This window comes from Fundulus heteroclitus, chromosome 10 (genome assembly GCF_011125445.2).
Source record: "Fundulus heteroclitus isolate FHET01 chromosome 10, MU-UCD_Fhet_4.1, whole genome shotgun sequence".
Taxonomy (NCBI): Eukaryota; Metazoa; Chordata; class Actinopteri; order Cyprinodontiformes; family Fundulidae; genus Fundulus; species Fundulus heteroclitus.
The window spans coordinates 11,185,183-11,205,516 of NC_046370.1; the positions used below are offsets into that span (position 1 = coordinate 11,185,183).

At 38.4% G+C, this 20,334-nt stretch overlaps 1 protein-coding gene across 4 annotated transcripts in view; it reads right to left on the reverse strand.

Moving 5' to 3' along the window:
- Nucleotides 1-1,238: 1,238 nt before the first annotated feature.
- The window catches only part of ptprea (protein tyrosine phosphatase receptor type Ea), an 88,058-nt gene continuing 68,962 nt past the window's right edge, over nucleotides 1,239-20,334 (reverse strand). The window contains exons 4-22 of one of the 4 annotated variants that reach the window (XM_021322216.2): nucleotides 18,107-18,203; nucleotides 17,570-17,643; nucleotides 16,814-16,858; nucleotides 14,677-14,813; nucleotides 14,090-14,180; nucleotides 12,042-12,118; nucleotides 11,811-11,847; nucleotides 11,627-11,724; nucleotides 9,416-9,535; nucleotides 8,297-8,460; nucleotides 7,903-8,038; nucleotides 7,594-7,743; nucleotides 5,823-5,916; nucleotides 5,079-5,155; nucleotides 4,846-4,980; nucleotides 4,574-4,699; nucleotides 3,646-3,797; nucleotides 3,429-3,564; nucleotides 1,239-2,691 (exon numbers count right to left, since the gene is read on the reverse strand). In XM_021322216.2, the coding sequence (XP_021177891.2) occupies nucleotides 2,617-2,691; nucleotides 3,429-3,564; nucleotides 3,646-3,797; nucleotides 4,574-4,699; nucleotides 4,846-4,980; nucleotides 5,079-5,155; nucleotides 5,823-5,916; nucleotides 7,594-7,743; nucleotides 7,903-8,038; nucleotides 8,297-8,460; nucleotides 9,416-9,535; nucleotides 11,627-11,724; nucleotides 11,811-11,847; nucleotides 12,042-12,118; nucleotides 14,090-14,180; nucleotides 14,677-14,813; nucleotides 16,814-16,858; nucleotides 17,570-17,643; nucleotides 18,107-18,203 (2,021 nt within the window). In that variant the 3' untranslated portion in view covers nucleotides 1,239-2,616. Of the gene's footprint in view, nucleotides 2,692-3,428; nucleotides 3,565-3,645; nucleotides 3,798-4,573; nucleotides 4,700-4,845; nucleotides 4,981-5,078; nucleotides 5,156-5,822; nucleotides 5,917-7,593; nucleotides 7,744-7,902; nucleotides 8,039-8,296; nucleotides 8,461-9,415; nucleotides 9,536-11,626; nucleotides 11,725-11,810; nucleotides 11,848-12,041; nucleotides 12,119-14,089; nucleotides 14,181-14,676; nucleotides 14,814-16,813; nucleotides 16,859-17,569; nucleotides 17,644-17,790; nucleotides 17,939-18,106; nucleotides 18,204-20,334 lie in introns of those variants that run through there. The other 3 variants (XM_012873601.3, XM_021322229.2, XM_012873610.3) reach the window with 3 other exon arrangements.

Sequence of the window (20,334 nt, forward strand, 5' to 3'; positions counted from 1 at the left end):
CACGATGTGTCCCCTTTAAACAATGAATCTTAGCTAGAGATAATCCTGAGGCCAATTCCAGTCACCAAATTTGGTCAAAGCAGGTCAGGTTAAAAAGTCAACTCCACCATCGTCTTGAAATGCCAGAAAAAAGTATTTTGAATGCTGTCATATATTATTGCCCTTTAACAGAAAACTAAACCTGTATTTGCTGGTCAAATCTTATCGCTCACAAACTACTGTTCAGTTCAAGGTTGCTGATTTATGATCAGTTTGAGTTTTAGTGGTTGAGTGACCTTCTGCAGCATCAGCATCCTATCATAAACACAGACTTTAATAATCAAATTAGGGCTGGACATTCTAGAAATAAAAGCATATTGATAACAAAGAAATCAGATTGATTGATATTGATAATTATAAAAAAAATATATATATACATATTTTTTAAGTGCCGCCCTGGCCATTTAACACTGAATTCAAACACAACCTTCTACTCAAACAAATTTTTATCAAAACTGTAACTCTTAAAAAAAAAGAAAAAAAAGAAAAAAAAAACACATGCTCTCTGAACTCTTAAGCCTGATGAATGAGCTTACCTGGGTCTGTGTTTGTAATTATTTGGGAGGCCTTAATGACTGTAGGATTAACCTACATGATAGACTAGAATGCAAAAGGAAGGAAAGCTGTTCTATTGAACTTGTAATTGACCCCCTTTTTTTTCTATTAAACCATACGTCTAACGATCAATATATATTGTTATTGAATTATTGTCCAGCCCTACACCAAATTATTGCTTGCGGTGAACACCTCCTGTGGCTTAGTCCAGTACTATTTCTATTTGGAAATATGATTTATTGTGTTTTGTGTCCAACTTCTTTTTTTTCCAGTAATGGTTGTACAAAGTGGGAAATTGTCAGGTTAAATGTTGTAGATCCGAACAATGATTTAAGACCATAAGGCTTTTTTGTTGTTGTTTAAAATTTCCTGTTCCTTCTTAAGAAAAGGCAAACTACTTCAAAATGAATCGACACGCGAAGTGTAGCCCCACCTCTCTAAATGTATTGTACTGTTCACATATAATTTATCAAGGAAAAGCCTTCCACCCAGAGCATATGCTTTCTATTGTTTCCAAGCCATATCACACTAAGCATGCCCTGAGGTCAATAATGACGCACAGAGTTACAGCTGTATTTCTTCCATTGTTAAATGAAAACATTTTCTCTTCTGCATTGTGAAGAAAATTCCACTAAAACCCAAAGCATTTTTAGATGAATTTAATACTGCAACTTGCATTTTTAAAGACACTGAAAAACATGATAGACCACCCGGAGAAATAGCCAGCGCAAAGAGCTGGAGTTTAAACGAGCCCACCTCACAGTTCTCAAAAGGAACAACTTGAGCAGAAATCAAGCGCCGGCAACATAAACTTGTGTTGTTCTGTTGAGTCTGTTTCATCCTGTGCTCTGTCTCACAAATCTCTCACAGCCACATACATGTAACTCACAAAACAGGGACCAATCACTTTACAGTTCCTTGCGCCGTAGCCACTGGTCACTATGTTAGCACTTCGTCATATACAGATATTTACATTTAGCAAAAATAAAACGGTTTGAGTACCAGATGGATCAGACTCTTTTTTTCTAAAACCTATATAAAACGGTCCTGTCCTTTCTCCTTCCCATTTGAACCATTCACATTCTTTATTTCGTAAACCAGTTCCGCAAAGAAACTGATGGAGGATCGTTTCTGTAAGTGTCAGACTCGGGGCTAGCGTTTGCTCGTTTCTTGTGTTTTAACAGTGCAACATAAAATTGTACTTTACTGCAATTGGCACCCATACATAACATCTCAGAAGTTTTTATGAAACTTAAATATGGCACTAATTAGCAATAATTTAATCTTAAATACGATAAAAACATGTTTTGTGTTACATGTTCTTGGCATATTCTTTACATATGTGCTTTTTTAATGTGCTGTAATTCTTAGCAAAGTACTTTTTGCTGTATATGCATGAAAAGGCAGGTTGTAAGAACATCTCATCCAAGTTAAATGCTTGTTGTGTCTGTCTGGGCTAGCTAGCTGAATTAATTTATAAAAGCCAGATTCAGTATCACCACCTCAGACTTCTGTTTTCTCCAACATGGTTGTGTTTGTTACAAACATTTCTTATGGTCTTATATCTAATCTCAGATGTCAGCAGTAAATGAAAGATTTATAATTAACAAAAAAAAAAACAAACAAACACTGACACATAAAAGGAATGTCAATACATAAATACATTTACAATAGCTACATTTTTTTTAAAACTATCAGTTCAAAATAAAACTTACATAGACATTTAACAATGTTATAAAACAACATTATACAACAACAGAAGATCAGACTTTGTAGCAACGCTTAATGACAAAATAACTATTATACATGTTGCAAAATGTACATTATTAATCTAACTTTTTTTTTCTCCCCCATTTACAATCTCCACCCCCTGACAAACCACAGATCGCAGCAGAACAACAACTCGGGTTAATGGTAGGACAAGTGCATAGCAAAATAGAAGATCATTTGACAAGGTTAAGGGAACTGAAAACTGCAAAATTGGCTTTAAAAAACATTTAAAAACCATGTTTAAGGCAAATTTTATTTAAAATTGGCATAGTCTGAGAAAATGTCGACAAAGTCTTGTACCACCCTGTAGCAGAAATCATACTGTTCCTGCGGACAAAGAAGAAAGGGCAGATTAGATGGTGATTAGTAATACAAGCAATGGTAAAGCTTCTTCAGAGAGGATATATATATATACATACATATATACATATATATACATACATATATACATATATATATACATATATATATATATATATATATATATATATATACATATATATATATATATATATATATATATATATATATATATATATATATATATATATATATATATATATATATGTATGTATATATATATGTATATATATATATATATATATATATATATATATATATATATATATATATATATATATATATATATGTGTGTGTATATATATATATATATATATATATATATATATATATATATATATATATATATATATATATATATATATATATATATATATATATGTATATTAGAATTATCCAATATAGCCTTTTCCCTTCCAATAAAATAAATTTTCTCTCTCTAAAAGGCTCCTTTCAGGGAAAGAGAAACTGGATTGGATCTAGTCTCTTGTCTGATAATAATCTGTGGACGGTAAATCAAAATTGACATAAATAAAGAAACTGGCCTCACTGTTTCCATACTTAAGGAGACTATATCTGTCGGTACAGAGGGAGAACTGACTGGAACTTATTAATTAACTTGTGATGTCACCACCCACATCTGAATCATACCAGACATTAACATACATTTGACACTAATGGCATCATCATATCCTTATACTTACAACAGTTTGGACCATATGAGGCCTCTGCATGCGTAAACTCTTCACAGTTTGGAACACGTCCAGCAGGCCTTCTGCTTTGACTCGCTCCAAGATATTGCTCAGTGCAATGAACGTACCTGTTCGCCCTGCACCAGCACTGTGGCATAATCACAAAACAGAGGTTTTAATACTGTTTCCCCCCCCCAAAAATAGTCTACGTTGACGAACAGTAACCTGCCTGCAGTGTACGACTATGGGATGGTTCCCAGACTGCTGCTGCTGTCTCTGCACTGAGGCGATGATGTCGATCATGCCTTTACCCTCTGCCGGGATGCCGATCTCTGGCCAGCCGTGGAAGTGGAAGTGTCTGATCGTCCTTGTCTGCTTCTCCTTTGAGAGGAAACGCACAGACAGATGAGAGATCATAATACCTCCGGAATGTGATTTATTGGCAGCTAATGGGACGTGCCATGCGGTATATAGGAGGAGGGTCGACGTGGGATATTCTGGGAGACAAATGAACAATCACACCTCAGGAAAGTGAAGTGGGTCGAAATTAATGAAATCTAGGAAATAGGATCCTCCCAGCTGATGAGCTTAAACACATCCTGCCTGCTTTACTCTCTCAGCCAAGTTGTTCAAAGTTTTAAACAGTTGTTGGATCCTTTTCGTCTCACAGAAGAAGACACAGAAGCACTTTAAACTTTCCAGAACACTTTTACCAAGTAGTCACATTCACTATTTCATTTCTGAAACTAACAACGTTTTAGTTAAAGGTTGGGAAACAACATGATTCTTAGTTAATATACTTTAACTACCTAGTTAAAGTGGAATATATTTTAAGTAGAAATAACCACCTGGGTAGAAGTCTTGGGATTTATTCACCGAAAGCTGTGAGGTGTTAAAAACTCTCAACACATAAAAATGAGCAAAAGGCTTAGATGTTTTCAACTTTCTGTCAAATGCCATGCAATGAGTGTACTCTGCTTGATTTTCTAACAAATTTAGAAACAGACGAAATTTAAATTATATTTTACAAGGTTTTGGGATTTTAATGTTCAGTTGCAACTCTTCCAGGCAAACAAAGCGTGTTGTAAAAGGTGCGACGGGAGCTGGAAGGGCGCTTTCCATTTACATCTCTGATAGGGAAAAGTTCATTTGCTTACCGGAATGAAGGTGAGTACCAAGTCTCGCAGGCTGAACGTTTCACACAGAGTGTCTCCCTTCAGCTCGACAGCGTAGTCTCCATAGATGGCGGAGTCCTCGGCGGGCCAGTACTGACAACATTTGTCCTGCAAAACAGAAACTGTACATTAGTATGTGGAAGATATACTGAAGCAGCTTTTGTACAAATACTACTGCATGTTTTTGAGGTAAAGTGTAGATTTAGCTTAGTTTTCATCTGTAAGGTCTGCAGTGAGTTGCTTTCAAGGATCACCTGCTCCCTCTCCTGGAGCTCAGTAAGCATTACAATGGAGTGGCATTTCCATTCCCACACCATTCTCCAGAAATCCTCCACTGTATGAGGGAGAGGGCCCTGTGTGGCAATGAAGTAGTCCTTCTGTCTGTATCCCTGAATAACAGCAGAAAATTTAGTCATTTATTACGTTTCCGATACAACGTTAGTACTGTTGGTAACCTGTTGGTGCAAGAACAGATTAGTGGGCTTACGTCTATAAAAGTTGCATTGATGTAATCTGTGAACTCTTGGCCTCGTCTCATGGAGAGAATGACTCTGTTGAAATCATCTGAAATGACCAAAGGTAACAAGCATTATCTTTATTATACATTATAGTAACAGATGGAAATACTGAGCAGGTTCCAGATATATAAACTGGTCTGAGACGGCTGCTCGAAATGTTACTCTGGATTTTTTTTTTTATTGATGTTCTGTGAAATTATCTGTAATAGTTCCCGCATTTGAAAAATAAATCACTGTGAGCTTGGTAGGAAAAAAACTACTAAATCATCAGAATGGTGTAAGCTAATTAATTTGTCAGATATATGCTGAATAGGAATTTTAAACAATTAATTAATCTGTCCATTGTCAGCTCGATCGGCTTTGACTGGTGACCGGGAGCTCAAAAATCCAATCTTCTGCTGACCGACCTAAGTGCTAACAGTTTGCACCAACGACAGCTCTCTTCAATGTAGAAGACGCTTTACTGGTAGTTACTTATAATGGGCTAAAGTCTAAATCCAAAAGGTGTTCAAAATCGAAGTCAAAGGAAGTTCAGCAGATAACTGGAAGGCCGAACGTTTTACAGCCCAGTTGCTCCGTTTAATCATTTTCAGCTTTCAAACGGTGTCTCCGAAGGAACAAGTTGGATTTAGAAATATGGTTGGAAATCTCATCATCATCAGTCCTATATTTTAAAATAGCCATGACAGGATAAAAAGCATTCCCGTTCTTACATGGAATAATTTGTAGAACTCTGTTCTTCTTCATGTTTGCAGGAAGGTTCCCAGTTCTCATGTTCTCCTTCATTATTCGCATGTTAGTCAGTTTCTACAAAGTCAAAAGAAAAAACAAAATTACAAACATACATTGATTTTTTTTTATTTAAATCCAATGTCCAACTGCATCACAACTAACTTGACAATACGTTTTTCTTCATAGATGTTAAAAGTTCCAGCACATCTCAGTAGATACTGTGAAACTTCCTAAATCCGGATTCCCAACGCATTACTTTTGGTGATTTAATATTAGATTAAACTAATTTGGCCCCAAAGTCAGAACTTTCCCCTTTATATGGTATGTTTATGCCCTTTGTTTGAACAATGCAAGCATTTATGATACTGCTAAAGGGGGCTTTGTCATAAGGAGATTTTGCGTCATTTGAAATGGTTTTATTGTAGGGGGCATTAATTTTGTTGTTGCACCACAAAGGATGCCTCCTCCTCCTTCTATAAACTTTGTGCAGCCTTACTCTGAAAGCCCACCATGAGCCTACTGCCTCTTCACCAGTAGTTTGGTTACAGTTTTTCTTCAAATAGAAGTAGGTCATAGTTATAGTTGCCAAATGCTCCTGTTCAAGCTTCCAACAAAAAGGTTTCAGAGACCTGCTCTGTGTAAACATGATTACTGGGGCTGAACAAAACATTGCAAATACATTGATATAGGAGAATTTGGAAAGAATTGTCTGATCTACATTACATGTTAGCTAAAGATTTAAGACGTATGAATTAAGGCTCTCTATTCCTTTAATATAGGGTAAAGAGGTGGTAAGGTATTACAGTCTGTTGTTTCCTTGGTTGTAATGCAGCAACTTGTTTCTATGACCACTCTATTTAGGCAGGCATTTTTTTTTCATTTCCTGCGGTCTATGTTCTCTATGAACCCAAATTAGAAAGACATTTCCGCTTTAATTATTGATTCGTGTTATTCTCCTGTCCCCTAGGTTTTAAACATGTGCCTTATCTTTGGACACAAGAATGAACTCTCATCTAAAATAATCATCATTTATAGATGATTTCAGGAGATGCAGCAAAAATAAATAAATAATTCAGCCGCTGATGAGCTGATTTTCAAGAGGGGATCGGCCAAATGAGAATCTCAAAAATCTTTTTCTGATCGGTCAATGTACCTCACTTTTGACACACTTTGTCTTAGACCTAAAGTGTAGCTAGTTTCAGTATCAGTGAGGTGTTTAGTGGATTAAGACTGAAAAACTAAAACCTGTATTCTCTACATGGTGAGCGTTGTCTGTGGTTCAGACTAGCTGAGACTGTAGAGACTGCTTAAAATGGCGACTCTTCAGTTTGCATTTGTTTTTAAAATAGTAGTGAACACTTGTTTAACAGGAACTGCTTTCACACAGCGATATGATGTCTTTTCTGTTGCTGATGTAAATAAATGATGACAGCGAATGACAGGAAGAGTAGAAAAACACTGATCCTATAAATACTGTCCTTATTTCTCTATATATTATAGTACATAAAAAAAAAACTAGAAATTCCTACAAATGCTATCACAACATTGAGGCAAAAATCAGAGATTAGAAATTGATCAGTGCATTTCCACGTATTTCTCAATGTTTAGTAAAGCTTTTTATACTATTGCTAATTAAAAGTAAGCAGAGGATATTTAAGCTTCATCAGCCGTTTTGGAGTTTTCATTTAGTTATAATTTTCTGTCCGTTAATCGTGACGTTTTATAGAGACAATGCGAAACAAAGGAAATTACCTTAAACTCTTCCTCCAGGCCCACCCGGTCACCTTCGGCGAAGGTGTTGTGCAGTTTGTGCAGATGTCCTTCCAGAGACGACACATCCAGCTCTGTGTCTCCGTAGAGGTAGTATTCAAGCAAGGCCTGGTAGACAAATGAGTACTGGATCTAGGGTGAGGACGGATACAAACAAATATTTCATGCACTATGTATGGGTACATGCGTTTATGTTTACGTTCGTTAATGGAGGTGGGGGGTAAACAACTTGTACACTTTGCAGATGTTGGTAGCACACGGTGCAGCAAAGAGAATCCATCTTTAACTCACATCTGTCTGGATGAGCTGGGAGCGCTGCTCTCGTATCTTAGAGACGAAGCCAAACACATCAACTATCTGCTCCGCGTGCATCATGTCGATCATGCCGTCGATTACAATGAAGGTTCCTGTCCTCCCAACACCAGCGCTGGGGACGGATAAACAAACCACGATGTTCAGCTGACACTTGTATTTCGATGGAAAGCAGGGGGGGGGAAACAAAGGGACGGTTGTGCTTGTAAACACATTCTTTACTATAATCAAATTTTTTTTGTTTACCCACGGACTCACAGAAAGTATATTCAACCCTAAATACATTTCTCCCCATAGAAACTAAGCAGAAACACAAGAGTTGGTCAGTTCGAGTAAACGCATTGAGCTACATGAGCTGCTGACTCCTCCGTACCTGCAGTGGACCACAATAGGCCCAGAAAAGGGCGGATTCACCGCCTTGACCTTTTTCAGGAACTTGAGCATGCCGATGGGGGAGAAAGGAACTCCAAAGTCAGGCCAGCTGGTGAAGTGAAGCTGTGTGACCGGACGAGGAGTCTTAGCAGCATCGCTGGCTTGCTATGAAAAGACAAACAAAACCAGAAATATTGATACTTTCTATTTAGGCAAAATCTTGTTTTTGTTTTTGCAAGTTTTTCAAAAAGCTAAGGAGCTGGAGATGTTATGAGATGCTGTACAACTAAACCTTTCAATTTTAAGAGGGGTTATTCCAGTATTGTAACGACCATTGCATTATATTGCTCAGCCCCAGTACAAGGCATAAAATAAGAAAATAAACCGTGACAGGGAACAGAACCTCTTGCAAACAGTGTAGGAAAATACGCCTGTGCTCAATGGCTGTATAATGACAACGAAGTCACCATCCGATTTGTTAACTCCCTTTTCTTGCTCAATCAAACACACTATATATTATTTTACACATCCTTAAAAGACAGTTTAAGATTTGTTCACTAATATTACTGCTGTTTTGCCTAGCCATTATTTTTTAAAAGGCACCCGGTTTCCGAACCCTACAGCAACTACAGCAAAGTTCCCAACTTAAATACAGCAAATTACTTTTTGGAGTGCAGTAATTATCGGCAATGATATTCCAGTTGTATTAAGATCCAACTCTGCATGCCTATGGCGTACTATGTAGATTTACAGATTTTAAAATTGCTGTCCTGGCTCTCTCCTTTCTGGCCCTGCATCCTTGTACACGTTCTGTCTTTCCTTTCATTTATCCTTACTTCTAATTTCAGATTTTTCCAGGATCCATATTTAAAAGTCTACCCAAATTGGAAATATCTGCCATGAATCCATGATGAAATTTAGTATATTAAATTTTAAAATGCACACAAAGAACTGAGAATGAGGGAAGAGTCTGGGATTTTTAGCAGAACATCCTATTTGTCCTTCAAACCTCTTTATAGAACACACTTAATAACCTGCTCTATCCTTCTATCTGTGCAGACCACAAGAAGAGAAACAAACTTTCTTAATAAATTATACATAAAAACCAGTACAAACTCACATGTTGTATACAGAACTTGCGTATTGTGTAGTCCACTAGGACTGTGAAGTCCTCGACGGCGACTCTCACATTCCCATAAGTCCAGCAGCCCTGGTCTGGCCAGTACTGGTAACACTTATCCTGCAGGAGCATGCCATGACAAACACATCACTTAATAAAAGCCTTAAAGGCAGTGCTTCATTTGAAGCTGATTCAAAGGCTTTGCTTTATATGGACAACTGCCCATATGGTTTTACACCGCTCAAAACATTAAAGGAACACATCTGAACTCAAATAGAGAAACATTTTCATGAAATTTAACATCAACCCAAACAGAGCTTAATTACTGAGGAAGTGAAACTGAAAAACTGATGCGGCAGGCTAGTAGAATTTGTTTAAATGTCATTGCAGCAACGCAGTAGTTTGTATGGCCTCCTCAAGCTTGTATGCATGGCTGCAAAAGTCGGGGCAATGCTCTTTATGAGATGAAAGATGGTGTCCTGAGGGTATCTCCTCCCAGATCCTGACCAGGGCAACATTGAGCTCCGGGACAATCTGAGGTTCAGCTTGGTGGCGTCAGATGGAGCTAAACATGATGTTGCAGAGATGTTCCATTTGGTGTAGGTCAAGGGAGTGTGGTGGTCAGTCAATGGTATCGATTCCTTCATCCTCAAGGAACTGCCAGCGTATTCTTGCCACATGAGGCCACACATGATCATGCACCCAGAGGAACCCAGGACCCACTGCACTAGCGACAGGTCTAACAATGGGCCAAAGGATTTCTTCCTGATGCCTAATGGCAGTTAGGGTGCTATGGTTTATCCTGTACAGGTCTGTTTGTCCTTCCATGGATATGCCTCCCCAGACCAATACTGATCAGCCATCAAACAATTTATGCTGAACAATGTTGCAGGCAGCATAACATTCACCCCAACTCTTTCACATCTGTCGCACGAGCTAAACCAGCTCGCAAATGCCAGCCAAGTTCCAGGGTGTCGGGCAGTGAGCCCAGGGCATACTACAGGGGGTTGGGCCCCCAGGCCACCCTCATGAAGTCTGTTGCTATCGATTTGGTGGGAGACTTGAGGTCACTTTTTAGGACTCTGGCAGTACTCCTGTTCCTCCTTGCACAAACGAGCAATTATTGGTCCTGCTGATGGGTTAAGAGCCTCCAACGACCCTGTCCAGGTCTCTCAGAGTAACTTGCAGTCTACTGGAATCTCCTTCATGCTCGTCAGACTGTGCTGGGAGACACAGCAAAACCTCTGGCAATGGCCCATATTGATATGCCATCCTGGTGGAGTTGGACTGCCTGTGTAAAATGTGTAGGGTCCAGGTATCGCTTCATGCTACCAGTAGTGACAACTGACCCTGGTCAAATATGATTAAGAGGGGAAAAAATGCAGACTCATGCAAAACTATTCCTGTTTTTTTGGGTTATCTCATTGTTGCCCGTTGCACCTGTTGTTAATTTCACTAACAGTGGGGCGACATGGCACAGAGGTTAGGGAGTTTGTCTTGCAATTGGCGGGTTGCTGGTTTGAGCCCCCACACTGACTGTCTCTGTCGTTGTGTCCTTGGGCAAGACACTTCACCCGCATTGCTTGCTAGCGGTGGTCAGAGGGCCCGGTAGCACATAGCTCACCACCGTCAGGGTGTGAATGTGTGTGTGAATGGGTGAATGACTGACTGTAGTGTGAAGCGCTTTGGAGGTCATCAAGACTAGTTAAAGCGCTATACAAGTACAAGCCATTTACCATTCACCAGAACAGCTGAAACTAATCAAAACTCCCTCTACTACTGAATTTATCGGATCAGCTTTCCAGCGGTTTAACTGAATTAATATTATTCTCTGATCAAACAGTGTTTCCTTGTTTTTCACCAGTGTATTATAGCAAATCAAAGCAGAGGAAAACAACTCAACTAATCAACATTACTAACTTAAATCTGCCATCAACACTAGAAATAAAGCACATAGCAAGTGCAGAAAAAAAATCCTTGCTACTTTCAAGAACCATGTAATTTAAACTGTATGCTCATTTCACAGAGGCCTGAGTTTCACTTCCACTCACCACTCCGCTGGAACATAAGAGCAATAAACCTATTTTTGTGCTTTATCATTTGAGTAAACATATTAACCATATTACAAGTTTTTTAATATGTTCTAAGCCTATGATTTACTAAGCTGATAATTCAAAAAAAATTGAGAAACCAGAGAGAACAATTGTTTACCTCTTTCCTTTCTTTCAGATTTGTCAGCATGACAACCGTTGCTACTTTCTGCTCCCATATCATCCTCCAAAAATCAGCTACAGTCTCCTCTTTCGGACCTGTGACAAAAAACATGTACTAGTAATGTAATAACTTGTAAAACAAAATCTAAACATGAAATAGTCGTCTTTATAAATGTACTTACCTTGTGCAGCTATGAATTTGTTCTTTTCTGTGTAACCCTGGTGGTGTGAGAACATTTTAAGTTACTATTACACAAAATGCAGCTTTTCTCCTGAAAGTACAAAGTATAAATTGAACTTTCAATTAAGCTGTTTTAAAAAATATTAACCGGACAGTATTTCAATTTTATTCTGGGAAATGTTGGCACCTTAGGAATCCATACAATCAGATTGATGAAGAAAGACATACTTACATCAACGTAAGATGCATTAATGTAGTCCGAACATGGATTCCCATCCAACTGAGTCAGCACGACTCTGGAATGATCGTCTGTTTGTGAGGAAAATAATTGTCAAATTGCTTTCTAGCTGAGGAGAGATTACACAAAGCTGTGTTCAGTGCTTTATTAGCTTCACTGACCCTAGCAAACTACCTGTTTATAGCACTAGCTTAGCTTAGTTTAGCAGGCTACCAAATTATTAAACTAGCTCAGATTGGCTTCGTCTAGCAAGCTACCCATTTATTGCACTAGCTTAGCCTACCAAGCTACCAGTGTATTCTACTATCTTAGACTAGCAAGCTATCCGTTTATTGTGCTATATTAGCCTAGCAAGCTACCAGATTGTTGCACTAGTTTACCCTAGCAAGCTACCACTGTATTGTACTAGCTTAGACTAGCAAACTGTCAGTTTATTGTGCTATCTTAGCCTAGCAAGCTACCAGATTATTGCACTTGTTTACCCTAGCAAGCTACCAGTTTATTGTACTAGTGTAGCTTGGCTTAGCCATGCAAGCTACCAGTTTATTGTACTAGTGTAGCTTGGCTTAGCCATGCAAGCTACCAGTTTATTGTACTAGTGTAGCTTGGCTTAGCCTAGCAAGCTACCAGTTTATTGTACTAGCTTAGCTTGGCTTAGCCTTGCAAGGTACCATTTTATTGCACTAGCTTAGCCTAGCAAGCTACCAGTTTATTGTACTAGCTTAGCCTAGAAAGCTGCCAGTTTATTGCCCTATTTTAGCCTAGCAAGCTACCAGTTTATTGTGCTAATGTAGCTTGGTTTAACCTTGCAAGCTACCAGTTTATGACCCGATGGGGGTTGGAAGTGTGCGCGGCTTGATGACTCAACTATGGCTGCATTCAAACTGTTCTAATTATATAGCATCTAGCTCCTGTTCCTTAACCTTTCAAGAGGTCAACAGTAAAGTGGAGCTTAGGACTGCTGTGCTGATTTCAGACAGCCTTTAACTCATACGTCATTATGCAACAGAAACGCACATGGATAATTCTAATCAAATCTGGGCCTACAGCCTTCCAAAAAAGAACTGCAAAGTTTGCGCAGCGCTCTCTTCTCTACGGACAGTTTTGTTCATTTTCGTAAGTTGGGCTGTGCTTATACGTCTTGTCATGTAAAGGATTGTGGGATTCCTTATAGCTCCTTAGCGTTGGTAAGGGACATTGTGGGGTTCCTATGCCAAAGAATTCTGCAAGGGAGCATACAGGCTTCTTTTCCTCCCTCCTTCTTTTCTAACTGCACTATTCGAACAGTACTTATGGCGAATGCTGACATACCGTTTTGGCCGAAGAGTCCTTAACAGTTAGACATTTTCGGATGCAGCATGTCTCGACATCAGCAGGAACAGGTAATAGCTCTTGCTGTATGCAACTGTTTTCCTCATTCATAAAACAATGAAATTGGGGACGTTTCCAGGGACAGCTCTTACCGGGGACAGGTCGTCCAAAATGGGGACGTCTAGTCACCGACTTTAGAGAGGTAAACAGGATTGTGCCTTTTGACAGGGACAAGTAACCTGTTTTTGTAGCTTATATATTGATGCTAAAATAGTGAGTTGGTTTATTTTGCTTAATACAGACAGAGAATGTTTCCAAAACATGTTCATTTGTTAATTTTCTTAAAGAAATTATCCATCTGCATCCCCTTCCTATGTTGTAATTCTAATTCGCACTGTTTTTTGGGTTGCAGAAAATGATTTCAAGAGCCAAAACACACACACTTGGAGTACCCCTCAAGCTTATGAGCTTTTACTTGTTTTAAGGCCCTGTTGCAGCTATTTACATCACACAGCCCTCAAGTGCTTAAAGGAAGCCTAAAGAGGAAATCATTAGAATACTGTTCTGTCACTTAATAAACGGGTGAGCATTAAACGGGGCCATTACTGTATCTACCAGAGCATCAAAAAAAAAAAAAAGTGTCAAAGACACAATGGTGTTTGTATGGAAACAGGAAGTAGAGTTTGAGTTAGAAAAAAAGCAAGCTTCTGCAGAACAGAAAGTTCACTCACAGGGAAGGATGTTGGGGTATCTGTTCTTCTCCTTGTTCTCATCCTTGTTGGCCTCTTCATACGTTCCCTGTGCATTACCCCCTGGCAAGGACTGCAAAGTAAAAGTAAAAATTTTATTCAGCCACACATAATCACCAATCTGTTCTGCATGAGGGCACTTCCTCAGCTACGCTAGTGAAGAACTTAAACTTCCTCTGTCTATTACAACTGTCTAAAAAAGAAACATATTTTGAGTTGTATGACCTCTTAGTCGAACACTTAATTTTGACTCAGATCCTGCACAATAGACATAAATAGTCAAAGGGGTACTTTTTGTTGGTGTGGGTGAGTATGAGATCAGCATGTGTCACGGTCAACCTGACACATGCTGCTCGTTAGAATTTCCTACATGAAAATAAACAAGTCCAGGTCCAGGACCATCAACACAGCATTACATTGCTGGAGAGGGTAGGAACATTGGCTGGTTCTGTTGGTTTGTTGTTAGTGAAGGCTCAGTTCGCCTACTATAAATGCAACTTGAAGTCAATGTATGAAGCACAGTAAGCTTTGTTATTCCTTTAACTTGTAAGCCTGAAAGAGAAACTTACATTATACTCCTCCCTAAAGAGCTTGCCATCATCAGCTGAGCGGAGCCGATACTCCTCCTCCAGGTGGTCCACTGGGATGGGTAGGTAGGTCTTTGAGGCTGAGGGGGATCTGGGCAGAAGGACCACCGTCTGTTGCTCTGTGGGGACGAGATATTAGTTGGTACCAATCTCCCTATTGGTGGTTTTGTTTCACTGTTTGATGCTGGGACATTTTCTAATATAAGACAACTAATCGTGTAGGGTGAATAAAAATAATCACATTTATGTAATGCTGTTTTAGATAAGTTCTAAGAAATATTGTCTAAATGATTGGGTTGAATTAGATCAGTGGTTCCCAATGGGTCTGGAGAACATTCCATACCTTGTGAAATTTACATTTGTTCTTAGATATTTTGTTGCTTTTAGTTACAAGTTACTTTGATAAACTAAAACAATATAATTTTGTGTGTGTGTTTTTTTTTATCAGGACCCATGAACTGTAGTCAGGAATCACTTTCAAAACTGGTCAGGTTTATTTACAGCCAATATTCCTAATTTCTTTAGTGTTTTATTTTAGTCTAAACAAAAACTACTGATTAGGTTTGAGACAAATGATTACATAACTTCTTTATTTTCTTTTACGGTAAAAAACCCATTCATGATTTTATCCAAAATAATAGTTAAAAAAAAAACATAGCTCAGTACAATACAAACATTTAGTGCAAAGAATATTTCTTGAAAGGTTATATTTGTGATTTTATCAACTTGCGTCAAATCAAATAGATACTTAATAAACATCTTGACATATTTAAGATCTAAACGACACAGTCACAAGATGTTTTTCCTATAAAATACTACCTAGGAGATTACGAGGCTAAATAAAATAGAAAAAAATAAAAGAATAGTAATAGACAATGCGATGCACGGACAATATCACAATCTCTTTGCTTTGCCAGATCATCAACACACTTTTCCTCTCACCCACAGTACTGATAAATATTTATACAGAACTCCTAAAACTTAACGGTCTTAAAGACATGCATAATTCCAGGCAACTATTTCCTTTTTTAGTGTATGAATTTAAATATCAACTACAATTTGTTATATCTAGTTCTGGCAAAGTGTTAAGTTTATCTACCCTTTTTATTGTTTAACGAACCACAGACTTTCAACTTCTTCTGTGTATTGTAGCTGCCAGAGGTAATTTTCACACCTCTCTCCACTCTGCAACCCTAAAACTGTGGTGCACATACCACTGGTGGCGCTTAGGCTGCCTTTAGTGGTGTACTGGAGATAGGTTGAACACCGACGAAGAAGTGACAAGGCCAGATGGATGAGTTGTTCAAGCATACTGATCTGTGCTTCGTCAAAAAAATTCAGATTAAAAGTTCATTTAATTTAAAAGTCCATATATGGTTACTGTTGAGGCTTTGACTCCAGCAGCAGTCCACGCCTTGTGAATCACTCCATTATTTAATTGGCTGTATTCCACAATCCTCTTAAGGCTGTGATTATCCCTGTTGCTTGTGTACATTTTACTTCCACTCAACTTTCCATCAAAATGCTTGGATGGAGGACTTTGACCAAGCCTGCCTACTTTGCAATGAAAGTTATTTTATCGATCGGTCTTGTATTCAAACTTTCTGGTAACTTATTTTGAGTTTTCATTAGTTGCAAGCCAAAGTGAATGTGTATTTAAGGCTACTATTTTGAATTGAATTAGTAAAATAAATAAGCTTTTTGACGATGATATCCTAAATTACTGAGGTACACCTTTAATACAATTTTAAAATGAAGAAGTACATTTTGTCATAAAAGGTTTTAGAACCACTACGTTAACCACATTTATTGCCATATTTCCCCACAGCTCACTCAACTAATTTAATTTCAAAACACTGCTCATTAACAACTAAACAGTTACTCCTACAAGCATCAACATTTTGTGCTAGGACTATAGCTCTGTAAGTCTCAAAGATCACCAAACATCAACAGGTGTTGAGGAACCAAAAAGGAGCCCAGAGAGGAACCACAGCACCCTGTCCTGCCCTGCCCTTTTGTTAGAGCTTTAAGAAAAAAAAGGCCGGAAAAAGTACCCAGAGAGTGTGTTAGTGTTAGTAACATGCAGCCGCTTGTTGTACTGCGACCCTTTATATCTGACCTGGAGGTACAACGGTGCACAACGACTCAGAACTGTATCCAATCTCTAAAACACAACACAAACCAAATCACATCATACACACATGGATAAAAAAAACACAGTTTTGTTTTATTCATTCTATCTCTATCACCGTTTCCACTTTCAGGGTTATCAAACAAAAACGCAATGAACTATATGCTTAATTAAACCATCAAACTGTTCTAAAGTCAAAACACATTCTTGCTCCAGCTGTCTGAAGGTTAACAGAGTTTTTTCATCTGCTCCTTTCGTAGGAGCACAACCTGCTCTGCTCCTTCCATTGTTAGATAAGAAAACACTTCCTAAAGAACATTCACAAATCCTCATCGCCAACAGTTTCCTGCAAGCTCCGATAGCTGTTATCAAGCGCCACACAAATCGGCTCTCGAAAATAATGCAGACGAAAGCTGCGCTAAAGAGCGGCGCTGATCTTTGAATCTTCTATCTTCACAAGCGGCCTCAAAGTAGCTGCAAGTGTTGGTGAAGACAGCTTGTTTTCACTCATCATGTGAACCACAGGAAGTCACAAGCGACCGCAAGTGCTGGTGGATCTACCAACAAGTTAAGCCAGAACTATAAAACCTTAACAGCTCCGTCTCTTTGTCTCAGTTTCTTTTTTATTCTGAGCTCAAAGTGTAAATATGACAGCTTCAGGTTGGCTTCTTTTAACAGCCATCTTGTCCCACTGCCTACAGTCTGCCTCGCTGCCTCTCACACTGAGCCGCTTTACTACATTACCTTGTTCTTCCAGGATGCCATTCGGTATTTTCTTGTCAACTGTTGTGACGACTGCTTTTTTCTGGTTTTTTAACCTGAAAGGGGGAAGGAAAAAAAAAAAAACACAACAAAATAAGACGCCGGCAGTAAAATAAATATCAAAATGACAACATTTCTTTTTTTTCTTTCTATCTAACCGAAACAACATTACACATATGTAAACAAGAATCTTTCCATCCTACCATCTGAAGCTTGAAAAGCTATTTTTTCTCATTAGCTGACGTCTTGGAAAGGCAGTGTTGATGTCAAAATGTAGTAAAGAATGTGTTCTTCAATCTAAGGCTGCCTGTGAGGCTCCTCTGTCACTGCGCTGCTCGGCTCTGACTGAACATGCGAGGGAGTCTGTTTCCTGACCGGGCTCCGCCTCAGTGACTAAAAAGGAGGAAGTGTTCGTCACCCCAGCTCTGCCCCTGTGCTGGGCTCTCTGCCAGGGGAGGGAGGAAAGGCCAACCAAGCTAGGGGTTGGAGAGTTTGCTATTGTTTTTTTGTTTTTTTTACCTGAGGATGTACCAGGCCAACAGTATGAAGATGAGCAGCAGCAGGAACACACCCAGCACAATGGAAAGGATCTGGTGGTTGGTCGATGAATCTCCTCCTTCAGAGGAAGAGGAAGAGAAATAGGTGGAGGGGTCAAAGAGCAACAGCAACAAAAAAGCAGGAAGAAGGCAACAACGCTGCAGGTGAATCTCAACCCTAAAAGTCAAGCTTAAATTATAATGATGGCACACCGAGTGATATTTCGAACATCTCAACGTTTATTTCAGATCATAATGTGCCAAGTCCTGCTAGAAAATGAAATCAGCATCTCCACACAGCTTGTCATCAGAGGGAAGCATGAAATGCTCTAAAATTCCCTGGTAGACGGCTGCTCTGACTTTGGACTTGATAAAATCCAGCGGAGCAACACCAGCAGATGAAATCACTCCCCATATCACCATTGACTGTGGAAGTTTAACACTAAGCCTTAAGGCAACTTAGATTCTGTGTCTATCCACTCTTCCTCCAGACGCTTAACCTTGAAATAAAATGTAACATTTATATTGATCTGAAAGCAGGACTATCCTTTCTTTACCCAGGTAAGACTCTTCTAACATCTCTGGATCAGGGGTGGTTTAAAACGTGGAGCATTACAATTGTAGCACAAGTACTGGATGCATCCTTTGAATAGACGTAACCCTCTCAAGGCAGCGATGATCCCTGTTGCTTGTGCGCATTTGTACAAATAGTTGTTTTTTTCCAGCCACCTAACTTTCTACTAATTTGCTTGGATAGAGGACTGCAAAACCAGAACTAAAAATAAGTACAATTGTCTTGAAATGAGTGTATCTGTCTTTGATTTCAGCAGCTAAATAAGGTTATTTGCCAATGGAAAGAGTATTTTGACCCCTATATTAAGATAAGCAGATATGGTGCACTTGTAAGAAGATAATGGAGATGAGTTGTTCCTATTTTAAGTGCAAAAATCTTATTCCATTGGCAGATCATCTTGTGTACTTGATCAAATCAAAGACAATTTCAAGTAGGGCTGAACAATTAATCGCATTTTCAATATAATCGCAATTTTAAAAAACGCAATTTCCATATCGCAGAGGTCAGCAATTTTTGGCAATGTAACAATAAGTGAATCAGACACATCTTTTAGGTGTCGCTAAAATGTTTAAAGTGGGTTTGCTCCACATGGAAGGAAAGACAGTTGCAGCTGTTAGATAATCTAATTTTATTACTTGTTTTAGAGTTTATATAAATCATACATAGCATTAGGTACTGGTCAATCAGTTTAATACATAAGCTTAGACTTACTTGTTGGTTGCACTTTATGTTCAACAAGGATTGATGTCCAAATCAACTAAAAGCTGTTCTCTTGAATAATATTTTGATCAATAGAAACATTAAAAGTTCTTGTTTAAAATAGTCCTTGTCCTACCATCTTTATTTAGAGGCCATTTTTGTTGCTTGTGGTTAATGCAGAGAAAAGTCTTGCACTTTTGGTTGAAATATATCGTAGGCAGAATGCAATCATTTCTGCTCCGAGTTTAGATGCTGTAGGTCTTTTAGCAACTAATCCGCACGGCGAGGAAACAGATTGATTTGTTGTTTGTATATGTTTAAAAAGACATGGTTAATTAAACTGGAAAAAAATCGTATTAAATCGCAATATTAAGAAAAGAAAAAATCGCAGTTAGATTATTTTCCAAAATCGTTCAGCCCTAACTTCAAGAAACTTTTACTTACTTTTAGTTCCCTTTTTGCAGTGTATGTGAACACACTGCAGTGACTGTCTGCCAGAAAGCCATCAAGTCAGCAGTCTTCTCCATGATTACAGAGGCAAGAACATGAAAAACGCTTCTGCTTTTTTTTTTTATTGGTCTTACATAGGAAATTTCTGAGAAGCTGAATTTTGGGGTTTCATTAGCTGTACGACAACATCATCAAAATGAAGCAAAATAAACATTTGAAAAATATCACTCTGCCTAATGGTTGTACATAATATATAAGTTATTCTATTACAAGGAATTTCTGATATTGTTTTTTTTTTCATTATCTAAATTATCCAGATGCACCTGTTCAAAATGTTGAAACCTGATCTAATAAATACTCAGAAGAGCAAAGTAGCTCCTGTGTTCTTTCATGGCCACAGAGCCAGTTCAATGACAGGTCTCAGCAGTATTTTGTCAACACAGCTATGCACCAGCTTGGACAGAAAATTAGAGGCTCTCAAAAAGAAG